Source organism: Dromiciops gliroides, chromosome 4 (genome assembly GCF_019393635.1).
Source record: "Dromiciops gliroides isolate mDroGli1 chromosome 4, mDroGli1.pri, whole genome shotgun sequence".
Taxonomy (NCBI): domain Eukaryota; kingdom Metazoa; phylum Chordata; class Mammalia; order Microbiotheria; family Microbiotheriidae; genus Dromiciops; species Dromiciops gliroides.
Window position 1 is genome coordinate 168,141,961 of NC_057864.1, and position 16,373 is coordinate 168,158,333.

Genomic DNA, 16,373 nt, shown 5'->3' on the forward strand with positions numbered 1-16,373 from the left:
CTAGTCTTCAAGAAGATCAAGGTGTTGATTCTTTCCCACAGGCTGTCAGCCCGATTCACCAGGATGTCACTCATCTTTACCTGAAAAAGCAGCACTGGATTGTGAGGTTTTGAATCACAGTATAACAGCTAAACAAACTGAGAGTCCAGAAAATCTGTCTGAATTGGCCAGGGCTTGTAGCCCAAGTTGTGGAGATGAGAGCCTCTGTAGTTTCGAAATAAATGAAATCTACTCTTGTTACTTGGACATGTGTGATGATGATTTGGGAGAAATTACTACATCAGATATATCTTTAGGAAATGGAAAAAACCAAGGAGAAGAAACTAAATCTATAACTGGAGAGTCGCCTGAAATAAATAAAGCTGCCCACTTGGATTATGGCGAGGAAAGTCCTATTTCTGAAGCAGGCACAGAGTCATCCTCTGAGCACTGGGATCCTCTCAGTGACACTTTGAATTCACATGTGCAGGAGGTGACCAGGGAAGCCAAGCTTGACATGAGCAGCAGGTCCAGAATAGAGCAATATATCAGTAAGTGTATTCTCAACTTGAAGATCTCTCAGACCTTAATGCAGCAGGCGACTGAATCCCTGCGAAATGCAGAACAGAAGATAGGCAAACTAGAGGTGATGAGAAAACGACAGGAGCAGCAGATGTCCTCCTCGTGGGCTGCCCTAAGGTTTTGTGCCAGGGGTTATGACTCATCAGCTGTGTGGGCTGCCTTCGGGCCCCCAGCAAAGTGCTACATCCCTCCTTCCATGCAGGCACCAGGACAGCAGCCTGGCTGTGTTGACTATTTCCAGAACTTGGTGAAGACAGCTCGAGCAATGAGAGAATTACAGGGTATGGGTCTTGGCAGCACCGGCCAAAGATACAAGAGAAAAGGTGGTCACAGCTGGAAGCCTTTCGAGTCTGTTCCTGAAGAAAGTATTGGAGACCAGGCTGAAAAGAACCAGCAGGTAAATGAGGGGAGCAAGGAGATGGAAGCAAGGAATGCACTGGCCTGGACACCACTCTCGGTAAGTTAGACCAAGGTGGGGTGGGGATGACACTGGAGTCGAGTCCTTTCTGTCTGGGTGTGAGGACCATTTCGTTGTTCACTAACATCCACTTAAAACTTAATGTGTGTCAGGACTGGGCTAAATGCTTTAGAAATACAATCTCATTTGATCTTTACAACAGCCTTGCAAAGTAGCTGCTATTATTATCCCCATTTTACAGTTGAGGAAACTGAGGCAAAAGAGGTGAAGTGATTTGCCCTGGGTCACACAATTAGTCAGTGTTTAAGACCAGATTTGAACTCAGGTCTTCCTGACTCCAGGCCTAGCTCTCTAGCCACTGCAAAGAGAGGTGCTTTCTTTTTTCTTTTCCTTTTTTTGTTTGAATAGAATTTTATTTTCCAAAATGTATGTAAAAACAAATTTTGACATCAGTTTTTTAAAACTTTGTGTTCCAACTTCTCTTCCTCCCTCCATTCCTACCCCCCACCCACAAGAACTCAAGCAATTCAAAATAAATTATACATGAGTAGTCATGGAAAATATTCCCATATTAACTAGGTTGTGAGAGAAACAATCAAAAAACAAAATTTCAAATTAAGGAATTGTCAAACAAAAAAAATTTGGGGGGGGGCAGCAATGGGGGTTAAGTGACTTGCCCAGGGTCACACAGCTAGTAAGCGTCAAGTGTCTGAGGCCACATTTGAACTCAGGTCCTCCTGAATCCAGGGCCAGTGCTTTATCCACTGCGCCACCTAGCTGCCCTGCCAAAAACAAAAAAAAAATTTTTTTTTTAATTTGTTTCCATCTGTTTCCAGATACCATCAGTTCTTTCTCTGTAGATGGACTGCAATTTTCATAAGTCCTTCAGGGTTATATTGGATAATTGGATATTGCTGAAAATAACCACATGCTTCCCAGCAGATCATCTTACACTATTACTGTTATTTTGTATATAGTACATTTCACTCTGCTTCAGTTCATGTAGGCCTTTCCAGGTTTTTCTGATAGTATCCTGTTCATCATAACCTATTTTCCTCCATCCTATTCCTTCCAATGATATTTACTCTATTTTCTATCTTCTTTTAATCTATTCCTCCTCAAAAGTGTTTTACTTCTGACTGTCCCCTCCCCTGCTCTGCACTCCCTTTTTTCACCCTTCCCTCCTTATCCTCTTCCCCTCCTACTTTCCTATAGGGTTAAATAGATTACTGAGAAGTGCTTTTTTTTTTTTTAATTTTATTTTATTTTACATATAAGGTATTTTATTTTTTCCTTTACATGTAAAGATAGTTCTCAATTTTTGTTTATACAAGCTTTACAATTTCAGATTTTTCTCCCTCCCTCCCCTCCCTCCCCCCTCCCCTAGACAGCAGGTAATCTGATATAGGTTATATCTATATATTTATATAGATATAGATAAATACATATATATATATATATACACATAATAACATTAATCCTATTTCTGCATTAGTCCTGTTATAAGAGAAAACATCAGAGCAATGATGAAAAACCTCAAAATAGAAAAAAAAAACAGCACCAAAAACAAAAGAAATAGTATGGTTCATTCAGCATCTATACTCCACAGTTTGTTTGTTTTTTTCTTGGATTTGGAGATCCTCTTCTATCATGAGTTCCCTGGAACTCTTCTGTACCATTGCATTGGTGAGAAGAATATAGTCCATCACAGTAGATCAATACTCAATGTTGATGATACTGTGTACAATGTTCTTCTGGTTCTGCTCATCTCACTCATCATCAGCTCACGTAAGACCCTCCAGGTTTCTCTGAACTCCTCCAGCTCATCATTTCTTACAGCACAATAGTATTCCATTGTATTCATATACCACAACTTGTCCAGCCATTCCCCAATTGATGGGCACCCCCTCAACTTCCAATTCCTTGCTACCACGTAAAGAGCAGCTATGAATATTTTTGTACATGTGGGTCCCTTTCCCCTTTCCACGATTTCTTTGGGAAAAAGACCCAAAAGTGGTATTGCTGGGTCAAAGGGTATGGACAGCTTTATCGCCCTTTGGGCATAATTCCAAATTGCTCTCCAGAATGGTTGGATCAGTTCACAGCTCCACCAACAATGAATTAGTGTTCCAATTTTCCCACAGCTTGAGAAGTGCTTTCTTAATGAAGTTCTCTTTAAGGGAGTCCAATTGAAAGTTAATCTACTCATTTAAATTCAATTCATTGCCAGTCATGACATCTGTCATGCTCTGCTCCTCTTTGAGAATGAAAGACAAACAACAGCTCCTTCTAGGCCCCTCCATGATTACAATCAAGAAAGAAATATGTGAGCCTTAGGACATGAGTTCTGTGCTGTTTGGTCACTCATCCAGAGGCCTTTGTGGCTTTTTTGTTCAAGGGGTCTGGAAAGTGAGCTAGAGATAAATGAGATTATTGTATATGAAACATGAAGAGGAACATTTATTTCAGGCAAATATGACCTCTCATCCAATTTATGATGACATTTAAAATGGAGGTGATAGTCATAACTCTTATTCGACAGTGCATAAGTCACCAAAAGATATGAACAGTTTAAATAAAAGGAAAAATAAATTATGTATAATCACTTTAAAAAGTGCTTATTCTTGTAATAGAACTTATTTTGCTTGACCATGCTTGTTCAAAGGTTTATTTGTTTTTTTCTCTTTCTTGTGGCAGGGGATAAGAGGGAGAAAAATTAATGCTTGATAGTTGAAAATACTAATTGAAAAAAGAAAAAGTGTCCAACCTTACTAATAATCAAAGAGATAGAAAATAAAATAATTTTGAGGCTCCACCCCTTCCTTACCCATCAAGTTAGTAAAAGTTTAAGCCATAGTACTCAGTGTTGTAGAATTGTAGAGAAACTGCTATAGTTATTCATTGCTTGTGGCATAGTATAAACTTTGAGAATCTTTTTGGAGAACATTGTAGCAGTATTGCATAAAGGCTACAAAAACAATAATTCTGTTTGACCTAAAAAATCTCATTGTTAGGAATATATCTTGGCAGCGTTATCAAAAGCAAAACATTTTATCTTCAGAAATCTTCATAGCAGCATCATGTGTAATTGCAAAAATCTGGAAGCATTCTAAATGTCCAGCAGTAGGAGAAAGGTTAGGTAAAGTGTGGCATATTAGTCAAAAGGAATACTATAAAGCAGTTAAGATGGCCAATTATAAAGAATATAAGGGAATTTGGGAAGGCCCTTATGAAATAATTCAAAGTGAAAAAAGAAGCATAAAAATGGAATGAGAATGAATGGACAAAGAATCCTGCCAAAGAGAACTAAAAGATGCTAGGATACTTTATACTTTGAAATTAATTCATTTAAGTGTAAATAGCTACAAAAGCAAGTGTAAGTATTGGTACTGATGTTTAATGTTTATGATAAAATATTTAAATTTTTTTTTAATTAAAGGCAGTAAGCAAGGGTAGCAGTGCATGCTTGTCATCCTGCCTGCCAGGGAGACTGAGACTGGGACTGAAGCTGAGAAATTTTGTGAGCTCAGTTCTGAGCTTCAGTGGATCATGCCAAACTTATTCTAAACTAAATTTGGCATCAATATGGTGAGCTCACAGGAGGGGCTAAGAGGAGTGAACCTGCTCAGGTGGGAAATGGAGCAGGTTAAAGTTCTTGTGCTGACTATAGTAGGATGAGAGCCCTTTGAGGATCCCTTGCACTTAAAAAAAAAAAAATTAATGTGGTAATCACAAGAAGCCAGGTATACCTAAGAAGAACATAGAATTGTGTTACCTTTTTTCCCCTCCAGTCATCATCCTTTTGTGGAGCCAATAGACAGTGCACAAATGTTAAGTTACAGTACCCACAAGGAAATGATGAGAGTTTGGAAATTACTGCCAGAAACCAAGATACAGTCAGGTGGGTTATTTATGTGACACTAAGGCTATTCAGTGATTTTGGTTTGGTTTGGTTTGGTTTGGTTTTTGGTATTTTTGGTGAGGCAATTGGGGTTAAGTGACTTGCCTAGGGTCACACAGCTAATAAGTGTTAAGTGTCTGAGGTCGGATTTGAACTCAGGACCTCCTGATTCCAGGGCCAGTGCTCTATCCACTGCGACATCTAGCTGCCCCTATTCAGTGATTTTTTAAAGCTCAGAAGGTAGATGGCTTGTGACTGATGGGAGAGTTAAGTCCACCCCAAAAAGCTTTAAGTATCTGTTTACTGAGGGTGGCCAGAATTATCCATCTGATGAAAAACTTCTAGAGATTAAGTTTGATCCTGGCGGCCTAAGCATAATTGGTAATTTGTGAAAAGCAAACTATCTTCCTCACAAAAATGATTTAACTGCATTTCCCTCTCCTCACCCCACCCCTTTATGAAAAGGAAAGCCAGCTCTTCAGTTGGTCTGATTTCAGAAACCATAGGAAAGCCAGAGTTGAGGCTTTCAAAGCCATTATTGTTACCTTGTAGACTATGATTGTTAGCCAAAAAAATTAAATGGGCTTAAAATGAATGCATAGGAGAAAAACCAGCAGCTAAAGTTATGCTTTTATAGAAGTTTTTTAAGTTAAAAAATCTGGGTTCTTTTGTCTAAGAAAGAAGGCTAGATGACTATCCTTTTATTAATAAATGTACTCATCTTATTGATAAAATTATTAAATTGCCCAGAAAATAATCTAATAATATTTCCTTGTTGTTAAGTTGTTTTAGTTGTGTCTGACTCTTATGTGACCTATTTTGGGATCTTCTTGGCAGAGATACCGGAGTGGTTTGCCATTTCCTTCTCCAACTCATTTTACAGATGAGAAACTGAGGCCAACAGGGTTAATTGACTTGCCCAGGGTCATACAGCTATTAAGTGTCTGAGGGGAGATCTGAACTCATGAAGATGAGTCCAAGTCCTAGCCACTGTGCCACCTAGCTGCCCCTATAATATTTCCTACTGGGTTTTTTTTTTTGTTTGTTTGTTTTTTGAAGCAATTGGGGTTAAGTGACTTGCCCAGGGTCACACAGCTAGTAAGTGTTAAGTGTCTGAGGCCAGATTTGAATTCAGGTCCTCCAGACTCCAGGGCTGGTGCTCTATCCTCTGCGCCACCTAGCTGCCCCTCCTGCTGGGTTTTAAATAAGAAAGAGCTGTAGAAAATTGGGGAAAGTGAGTATCTTTTGAGATAAGATAATCACATCAATTTCAATTTTTCTTATTTAAGAATCAAGAGATGATATTATTTTAATCTACAACTACAATAATCAGCTCTGATGGGGGGGGAATTTTCATTTCTTTTGTTATTAGCAGTGATGAAAAAAACCAAAGTTTTTGCTTTCAAATAGAAATTTTGAATAGTGTGAATTCAATATAAATGAAACTCTCCGGAATTTTAGATTTTTGTGTTTCACCTTTTTTGGGAAAATTACTTTCTTTTTTTTTTTTTTGGTGAGGCAATTGGGATTAAGTGACTTGCCCAGGGTCACACAGCTAGTAAGTGTTAAGTGTCTGAGGCCTGTGCTTTATCCACTTCTCCACCTAGCTGCACCTGAAAATGACTATTAAATTGAATTGTTACATGAAAAGCAGGTGAAGTCTGAAAGAGCACAGTGTTCAGAAAACTGGCACTTAGCTTGATGGTAGAATTCAGTGATGTATCAAAGATCACATACCTAGTTAATAATAGAATTAGTATTGTTACTCAGGGCTAGTGGATTTTGTCCCCTTTTCAGTATATCATGCTACCATTTTTGACTGCCCAGGTCACCTGGGTCCATCACAGCAGCTGCTCTGAAGGTAATTTGGTTTGTATTGAATGTGACCTGGTTTCTTGAATAGAAGAACCCAGTCTGTGGTCCAAAGTGCCTCCCCCCACCCCAACATCTTGAAAATTACTCTGAAGGACCTTAATGGATACAACTTCCAATGCTATAATCTGTGCCCAGTCATAGGTTGGTCCAGGGATGACAGTTTTTCAAGTTGCATTGATAGCCTTTATATATATTTTTTGATAGCCTTTATATTTGACAAGTTACAAAACAGATGTGTTTTTCCTTTAAAAAATAATACCACTATAACTTCTAAACCCCTTTAGGATGAATTTGGAATCAATACCATCTGAATTCTATAACTCAAAGACAAGAAATGAAGATAGTGGAGAAGCACGATTAAAATGGACAAGTGAGTATAAAGCCATAGCTTTGATTTATACAGAATTTAATTCAATCTATATTTTTTCACACCTATTTAGCACATATGATTCCATGGCATGTATTAAAATAGTTATGACTGTAGCAGAGTCCTTTACTCTAAATGACCAAAAGCTATTTTCTTATAGCAGATCTCACCTTAAGAAGATTATCTTTTTGACTAACAGGCAATGAAATGGAGGTGGTATTATTTCTATATTTTGTTTACTGTTTATGTAAAATGTTATATAATATAATAATTCATAGGGCAAATTTCATCACATATAGTATACAATATATAATATTTTTATTCTCTATATATATTACATATGTTCAACTCTCTCTATATATGTATGTTATGACAACACTGCCTACTAGATAGCTAGGCTTAGAATTAGGAAAAACTTGGGTTCAAATACAGTTGTCACCTGCATTGGTATGGGGTAGGAGTTCTCCAGGCTGACAAAATCACAGATTTTTTACATGTTTTAATGTGTATAAAAATGGCAATATACAGTGTGCTCTTTGGTATACTCTAGCCATAATTGTTTTAGATCAGTGTAAAGAAGTGTTGTCTTTTAAATTAAAGTAGGATTTGATGCCTGTTTTTGCATTCTAGAACTTAGAAGTAGGTACATTCAGAAAAGATACACATGTGCATTTATCTATAGGTATATATGCCTATATATGTGTATGTATTATGTCACTTGTATTCTATCTCTTCCTGATCTCAACCCTATAGTTAGTTAACTTTACACTGTTGATTACTTTCAAAGCCCGTGTTCCCTCATCTTATTACCACTTGCCATTGTCTCTTCCCTCCTGAATCCCTCATCCTCACCATCTGCCTATTCATATGTTACAGCAATACAGAAAAGTTACCCAGTTGTGCTCCCTGGGACCAATACACATTTTCTTGTCTAGTATCAGTTGAACCCTTCCTATATCAAGGCAAGTCTTTATTGCATTCCTCTTACAAATGTTTCCAAACAAACCCCTTCTCTTCTCAGTCTTCAAAGAAGACTAGGTCTGGAATCAGAAAACTTGAGTTCCACTATGACCTCTGATGCTTATACCTATATGACCTTGGACCAGTCATTTCACTTCTTTGGGCCTTAGTTTCCTCATTTGTTAGGAAAAAAAAGTGGATGTGGAAGAATCCAACTAGTTATACTCTTTTTTTTTAAATAGACTTGTAAGATCTCTTCCAGCTTAAGATCTATGATCCTTTAATTCTCATGCACCCCTATTTCCCAACAGTTTCTCACCTCATACTTTACTGAGAAAATAAAAGCCATTTTTTGTGAATTCCTTCTTTTATCCCCTTCTGTATCTAGAAACTCTTTGACAGCCTCCCTCAATCTCTTCTCCTTTACTCCAGTTTCTGAAGATGTTGCCTTTCTCCTCTCCAAGGCCAGCCCCCTCTACTTGTAGCTTTGATTCACTCAGAGTTCGTCAGTTCTCTCTCTGGAGGTGGATAGCATTTTTCCCTCTTGAGTCTTTTGGAATTTTCTTGGATCATTGTATTGATCAGAGTAGCCAAGTCTTTCATAGTTGATCATCATTACAACATGGCTGTTACTGGGCACAATGATCTCCTGGTTCTTCTCACTTTACTTTGTATCACTTCATATAGGTCTTGCCATGTTTTTCTGAAACCACCACCCACATCTTTTCTTAAAGCATAATAGTATGCCATCACAATTATATACCATAATTCATTCAGCCATTACCCAGTTGATGGGCATCCCCTCAAATTCCAATTCTTTGCCACCACAAAAAGAGCAACTGTAAGTATTTTTGTACTTATGGGTCCTTTTCCCTTTTTCTTTGACCTCTTTGGGATACAAACCTAGTGGTGGGATTACTGTGTCAAAGCATAAGCAGAGTTTTATGACCCTTTGGGCATAATTACAAATTGATCTCCAGAATAGTTGGAACAGTTCATGACTCTGCCAACAGTTCGTTAGTGTTCCTATTTTTCCCTCATCCCCTCTAGCATTTGTCATTTCCAATTGTTGTTAAGGTGGTACCTCAGAGTTGTTTTAATTTGCATTTCTTTAATCAACAATGATTTAGAACAGTTTTTCATATGACTATAGATAGCTTTGATTTCTTCTGAAAACAGCTGTTCACATCCTTTGACCATTTATGAGTTGGAGAATGGCTCTTTATAAATTTGATTCACTTTTATACTCATTATATATTTGAGAAAAGAGGTTTTGATCAGACAAACTTGCTGTAAAACATTTTTCTATTACTTCATTGTCTGTGGTCTATTGTCTTAGCAAAATGTCATTTACCTGATTATCTCTTTTAATTGTCTACTTTTGGTTTTGGGTTTTTTTGAGAGCATAATTATTACCCCTGCCTTTTACTTTATCTGAAGCTTTTTAAAGTCTGCTCTATCCTTTTATTTTAACTCTGTATGTCTTTCTGTTTCAAGTAAATCTCTTATAAACAACACATTCTTGGATTCTGGTTTCTAATCCCATTCTGGGTGAGATCATTGCATTCACATTCAAAGTTATGATTACTAACTATATTTACTTTTATCCCATTATCTTGGTTTTTTCCCCTTTTTCTTTTCTTTTCTTTTCTTTTCTTTCTTTCTTTCTTTTTTTTAGCAACAAACATTTATTTTTTCCAGTTACATGTAAGGGTAGTTTTCAACATTCATTTTCATAAGATTTAGAGTTCCAAATTTTTCTCCCTCCCTCCCTCCCTCCCTTTCCTCCCCCCTCCACAAGACTGCAACCAGGTTATATATGTACAATCCACAAGTGCTCTTTTTATCAGTTCTTTCTATGGGGGTGCATAGTAAGCTTTGTCATTAGTCCCTTGGGATTGTCTTGGATCATTGCATTGCTGAGAGTAGTTAAGTCATTCACATGTGCTCTTGCACACTTGAACAATATTGCTGTCACTATGTACAATGTCCTCCCAGCTTTGCTCACTTCACTATATATCGATGTTCATGAGTCTTTCCAGGTTTTTCTGGGATCATCCTGTTTGTCATTTCCTATAGCACAAGACCATTCCACTACAATCATATAGCACAGCTTTTTCCATCATTCCTCAGTTGATGGACATTCCTTTGATTCTCAATTCTTAGCCTCCACAAAGAGTTGCTATAAATATTTTTTGTACAATTTTTCCCCCTTTTCTCTTTTTCATGATTACTATTGTTAACTGTTTCCCTTCCATCCTATTCCCTTCCCCATGATATTTACTCTATTATCCATATTCTTTCATCCTATCACTCTTCAAAAGGGATTTGCTTCTGTCTGTCCCCTTCCCCACTCTGCCCTTCCTTCTTTTGCCTCTCTCTCTTTATCCCCTTCCCCTCCTATTTTCCTGCAAGGTTAGAGAGATTACTCCACCCAGTTGAGTGTGTTCATTATTCCCTCCTTGAGCCAATTCTAATGAGGTTGAGGTCTTTGAGCCAATTCTGATGAGTGTTAGACTCATCTACTGCCCAGATTAAATAGATTACTCCACCTAGTTGGGTGTGTCTGTTAGTCCTTCCTTGAGGCAGCTCTAATGAGTTTAAGGTCTTTGAGCCTTTTCTGATGAGTGTAAAATTCATTTACTGCCCTGCTCCTCTCCCATCTCTTCCCCTATTCCATAAGCCTTTTCCTGTTTCTTTCATGTAGGATTTCACCTCTGCCCTTCCCCTTCCCCCTCCCCTCTCCCCCAGTGCATTCCCTTCACCCCTCAATTTAACTTTAAAGATGTCATCACCTAGCTAGGTGACACAGTGGACAAAGCATCACCCCTGGACCCAAGGGGATCCCAGCCAAAACCTGGCCTTAGACACAAAACAGTCGCCCACTGTATGGCCCCAGTTATATCCCCCAGCTCCAATTTGTTATGGTTCTCTAAGGTCTTGTATTTGAAAGTCAAATTTGCCATTCAGTTCAGGTCTTTTCATCACAAATATCTGAAAGTCTTCTTTTTCATTAAAGTCCCATTTTTCTGCTGAAAGATAATGCTGAGTTTTGCTGGGTAGGTGATTCTTGGTTGTAATCCCATTTCCTTTGCCCTCTGGAATATCATATTCCATGCCTTCCAGTCCTTTGATGTAGAAGCTGCTAGATCTTGTGCTATCCTGGCTGGGGCTCCACAGTACTTGAATTCTTTCTTTTTGGCAGCTTACAATATTTTCTTCTTGACCTGAGAGCTCTGGAATTTGGCTATAATATTCCTAGGAGTTTTCCTTTTGGGATCTCTTTCTGGAGGTGATTAGTGGATTCTTTCAATTTCTATTTTAGCTGCTTCTTCTTGAATTTCAGGGCAGTCTTCCCTGAGAATATCTTGGAAGATGGTGTCTAAGCTCTTTTCTTGATCATGGTTTTCAGGTAGACCAATAATTTTCAAATTCTCTCTCCTAGACCTATTTTCCAGGTCAGCAGTTTTTCCCAGAAGATATTTCACATTGCCCTCTATTTTTTTATTCATTTGGATTTGCTTTATTGTGTCTTGGTTTCTCATAAAGTCACTGGCTTCCATTTGTTCAGTCCTAATTCTTAGGCAATTATTTTCATCAGAGAACTTTTGTACCTCCTTTTCCATTTGGCCAATTTGACTTTTCAAGCTGTTGACTTTTTTCTCATGTCTTTCCTGTATCACCCTCATTTCTCTTTCCATTTTTTCCTCTACCTCTCTAACTTTATCTTCAAAGTCCTTTTTGAGCACCTCTATGGCCTGAGACCAATTCGTATTTTTCTTGGAAGCTTTAGATATAGGGGCCCTGATGTTGACATCTTCCTCTGAGGGTGCCCCTCAGTCTTCCTTGTTACTGAAGAAACTTTCTATGGTCCTCACCTTTCTCTGTCTGCTCATCTTGCCTTTCTTTTACTAGACTTTTAGCTCCTTAAAGTGGGGCACTGTTTCCAGGCTGCAATATCTCAAGCTTAAGAAGTCCCAGGTGGTATGATTTAAGGAGAATCAAGTTCTTCCCTCACCTGGCCTATTTCCTGGTCCTAGATGACCCCAGACCAACTTGCTAATCAACTAGCTTTGTGTGTTGTGGTTGTTAGCTCTGACGAGCCTGTGCCCCTCCCCCACCTGGGCCACTTCTACTTGAGCCTACCACCTGGTTCTCAGTAGGGGTGTAAAATCCAAGTTCTGCCTCAGCACCAGCATAGACCCCTGTAGTCTCTCCCCTGCCCAGGGCTCAGCCCACTCACCAGACTGTGAGCTTAGTTCCAGACGACACTGGGGCTTCAGCTGATTCAGAGGCTCTGGGGGTCTCCTTCTCTGGTGAGGAGACTTCCTGAGACTGGATCTGTGTCAGGGTGACTGTGGGGTTGGGCCCAACTCCTGTATCAGCACAGCAGCTCCCTCCTTCTGACCTTCCAAGCTGTTCTTGGTTAGAAGATGATTTCAGCACATTCTTCTGTGAGTTTTGTTGTTCTGGGGATTTTCCTATGACCTTATTTGGATGTTTTTTGGAGCAATCGTGTCATGAATTCAGGAGCTCATTGTCTTTCCTCCACCATCTTCTTCTTTTCTTTTTAAACTGTCTCTTCTCTAAAGTCTGTTTTGCTTCTAACTACTGCCTCTTAATCTGCCCTCCCCTTTATCATCCTTCCCTTTCTTTTATCCCTTTCCTTTTCTATTTCCTTATTGGGTAAGTTTCTATACACAACTCTGTGTGTGTGTGTGTGTGTGTGTGTACACTTTTCCTTCTTTGAACCAATTTCAATGAGAGCAAAGCATTGCCTGCCATTCCCACCCTGCATTTCCCTCTCCATTGTAAAAGCTCTTCCTTTCACAGCTTTTTTTTTTAATAAAAGTATTTTATTATTTTCCAGTTACATGGAACATTTTTTTATAAGATTTCCAATTTCAAATTTTTTTCCTTCCCCTGCTCCCCTAGACAACATGTAATCTGATACAGGTTTTATATATATATATATGCATTAGTCATGTTATAAGAGAAGAATCAGAGAAATAAGGAAAAACCTTGAAAAAGAAAAACAACAGCACAAAAGAAATAGTATGGTTCAATCTGAATCCATATTCCATAGTTCCTTTTTTTTTTCTTTTCTGGATTTGGAGAGTTTTTTCCATCATGAGTCCCTTGGAACCATCTTGGACCATTGTATTGCTGAGAAGAGTCAAGCCTATCACAGTTGATCAACACATAATGTTTATGATACTATGTACAATGTTCTTCTGGTTCTGCTCATCTCACTCATCATCAGTTCATGCAAGTCCTTCCAGGCTTCTCTGAACTCCTCCTGCTCATAGTTTCTTACAGCACAATAGAATTCCATTACATTCATATACCACAACTTGTTCAGCCATTACCCAATTGATGGACAGCCCCTCAATTTCTAATTCCTTGCCACCACAAAAAGATCACAGCTCTTTAATGTGAGAAAAAATTTCCCATTCTACCTCTCCCTACCCCCTTCTCATAATACATCCCTCTTTCTTATCCCTTTGTTTTATTTTATTTATTTTTTATTTTTTTTATTTTTTTGCAGGGCAGTGGGGGTTAAGTGACTTGCCCAGGGTTACACAGCTAGTAAGTGTCAAGGGTCTGAGGCTGCATTTGAACTCAGATCCTCCTGAATCCAGGGCCAGTGCTCTGTCCACTGCGCCACCTAGCTGCCCCCTGTAATCCCTTTCTGACCAGTTGTCCAACCTACTTACCACTCTGGGCTGAGAGTTCCCGAAGCTGCTGTTGCTGTGGCCAGTGTTGCCACCAGCATAGGCTCTGGACAGACCTCTACCCTGATGGTACAGACTTTTCCTGCTTACCTCTTAGTTTTTCTTAGGCCAGAAAAATATCTCACCATGAGTTTTTGTTGGTTCTGCCATTCCAAAATTTGATGAGAGGTTTTATTTTAAAGTTGTTTGGAGGGGAATGTTTGGAGAGTTCAGCTGGGTAGCTTTCCCTTATCTACCATCTTGACTTCTGTCTCTTTCTTTTCCTGTAAAGGAGGGAGTTGGGGGGAGTATGATCTCCACAGTCCCTTTCAGCTCAAAATCCTATTATCCTATATAAGGGGGCTGCTGCCATACTGAACTGTAGTGGTAGCAGTGATACTCTTCAGGAACTAAAAATCATCCACTTCAGGTGTTCATGATGAAAAGATTTATTGAACTTTATTATTTTGTGGTCTAGCTGAAGTGAAAGAAATGGCTGAAAAGGCAGCTAGTGGACAGCTTGGAAGTCTTCTTTGGTATCCTCAGAGCAATCTCACTTCAGACAGTGAAACAGAAAATGATTCTGAATGCATGCAGCAGCTTCCTCCTAGAGAACCAGTGAATGCTGACTGCCACCAGACTGATCTTCTCAGAGATTGTGATGATCCAGACAGAAAGGACCAGTGTGAGAAAACCATCCATAATGACTCAGACAGTGAGGACAGTGAGGGGGAGACCAGGTTCCAAAATGTAACAGGTAAGTCTGATTGCAGGAATAATGTCTTTGCAGGTGTTCTGCCCACATTTACATCTAATAGGAAAGCTATACAGCTTATTATTTATCCCTAGGCATGTCTCTGAGAGCCTTTTCTGCTAAGTTAAAGTAGCAGGTTCCTTTCCCAGGTTGTGCCCTCAGGCAAGAAGCTATGTGGCGGGGTGGGGAGTGTGGAGAGAGTGAGTGAGCAATAGAGAGAGAGAGAAATTGATTATGTCGTTTATTTTATCAGATGGAAACTTTTGTCCTAAAGGAGCCAACTTTAGTAATTTCCACCCCATGTAAATGCAGGATTGTAGACATTTGACTCAGTGATATTTCATATGAAAAATATTTTTGGATTTGAGTCAACCACAAGCCCAACATGAGAAAAATAAAATCAATGTGATTGCCACATAAAAAGCTAATGCAAGCTTAAGCTGCATGAAAAAGAAGTCTAATATCCCTAAGGGAGGTGGTAGTCTCACTATATGCTAGTCTCACTATGTGCTAGTCAGGCCGCATCTGGAGTAGAGTTCTGGGCAGCACATTTGGAAAAGGGTAATTTGACAAATTAAATTGGGTCAATAGGATATCATATCTTTAGGGAATAAGTGGTATTCTTATACCAGTAACTTTCACCTCACACAAAAAGTAGGAGGGATAGCAAACATACTTTATGATGGAATCAGAATACAAAAGGATCTTGACAGGTCAGAATGATGAACTTAGTATAATAATAAGGTGAAATTTAGCGAGTATAAATATAATCTGCATTTCATTTAAAAATCAACAGTAAATATAAGATGGTATGTACTGACACGGCTAGAACTAGGGAGTTTTAGTGAACTACCGGCTTATTTGGGGTTATTAGTGTGACAGGTAGCACCCCCCAAAAAAACCTTTGATCTCAGACTTTTTTTTTTTTTTTGGTGAGGCAATTGGGGTTAAGTGACTTGCCCAGGGTCACATAGCTAGTAAGTGTCAAGTGTCTGAGGTGGGATTTGAACTCAGGTCTTCCTCACTCCAGGGCCAGTGCTTTATCCACTGCACCACCTAGCTGCCCCCGATCTCAGACTTCTTTAAGAAAGGGATAATACCCTGGAAGGGAGAAGTAGAATACACCAGGAGTGTGGTATTCAAGTCTAGGTGCCACATTTTAGGAACAGCATCAATAAACTGGCCAGAGGAGAATGATCAGGATGATGAAGGGCTTTGAGATCATGGCATTTAAAGACTGGTTGAGGGGCAGCTAGGTGGCGCAGTGGATAGAGCAACGGCCCTGGAGTCAGGAGTACCTGAGTTCAAATCCAGCCTCAGACACTTGACACTTACTAGCTGTGTGACCCTGGGCAAGTCACTTAATCCCAATTGCCTCACTTAAAAAAAAAATTGTTGAAAAAACTGAGAATATGTAGCCAGTTGGAAGAAGAAAAGACCCGGCAAAGATGTGTTAACCTGCTTCAAGTATCATAGAAGAGGGATTAGACTTGTTTTGCTTGTCCCCAAAGGACAAAACTGAGAGCAGTGGGTGAAAATTGCAGAGAAGCAGATTTAGTGCTCATGCATGTAAAGAAATACTTAGTCACAGTGACAACTCTCCAAAAGTATAATGGCCTGCTTTGGGAGTTCTCCAAGCAATGACTGTATGACCTCTTATTGGATGTGTTGTGGGAATTCTTATCAAGGTAGGAGTTGGATTAGGTAGCCTTTGAGGTCCCCTTCAACTCTGAGATTTTGTCATTATGTAATGGGTAGACTGGCCAATAGAAACTTAGTCCTTAGGAGCATGAGCCTTGTGCTCTCTACCTGATGCAGTTCCC

At 39.2% G+C, this 16,373-nt stretch overlaps 1 protein-coding gene across 1 annotated transcript in view; it reads left to right on the forward strand.

The window, feature by feature from the left end:
• The window catches only part of TEX14 (testis expressed 14, intercellular bridge forming factor), a 183,886-nt gene that overhangs the window by 125,165 nt on the left and 42,348 nt on the right, over positions 1-16,373 (forward strand). The window contains exons 14-17 of the mRNA XM_044003986.1: positions 42-1,018; positions 4,771-4,880; positions 7,040-7,125; positions 14,275-14,553. Of these exons, the coding sequence (XP_043859921.1) occupies positions 42-1,018; positions 4,771-4,880; positions 7,040-7,125; positions 14,275-14,553 (1,452 nt within the window). The remainder of the gene's footprint in view (positions 1-41; positions 1,019-4,770; positions 4,881-7,039; positions 7,126-14,274; positions 14,554-16,373) is intronic.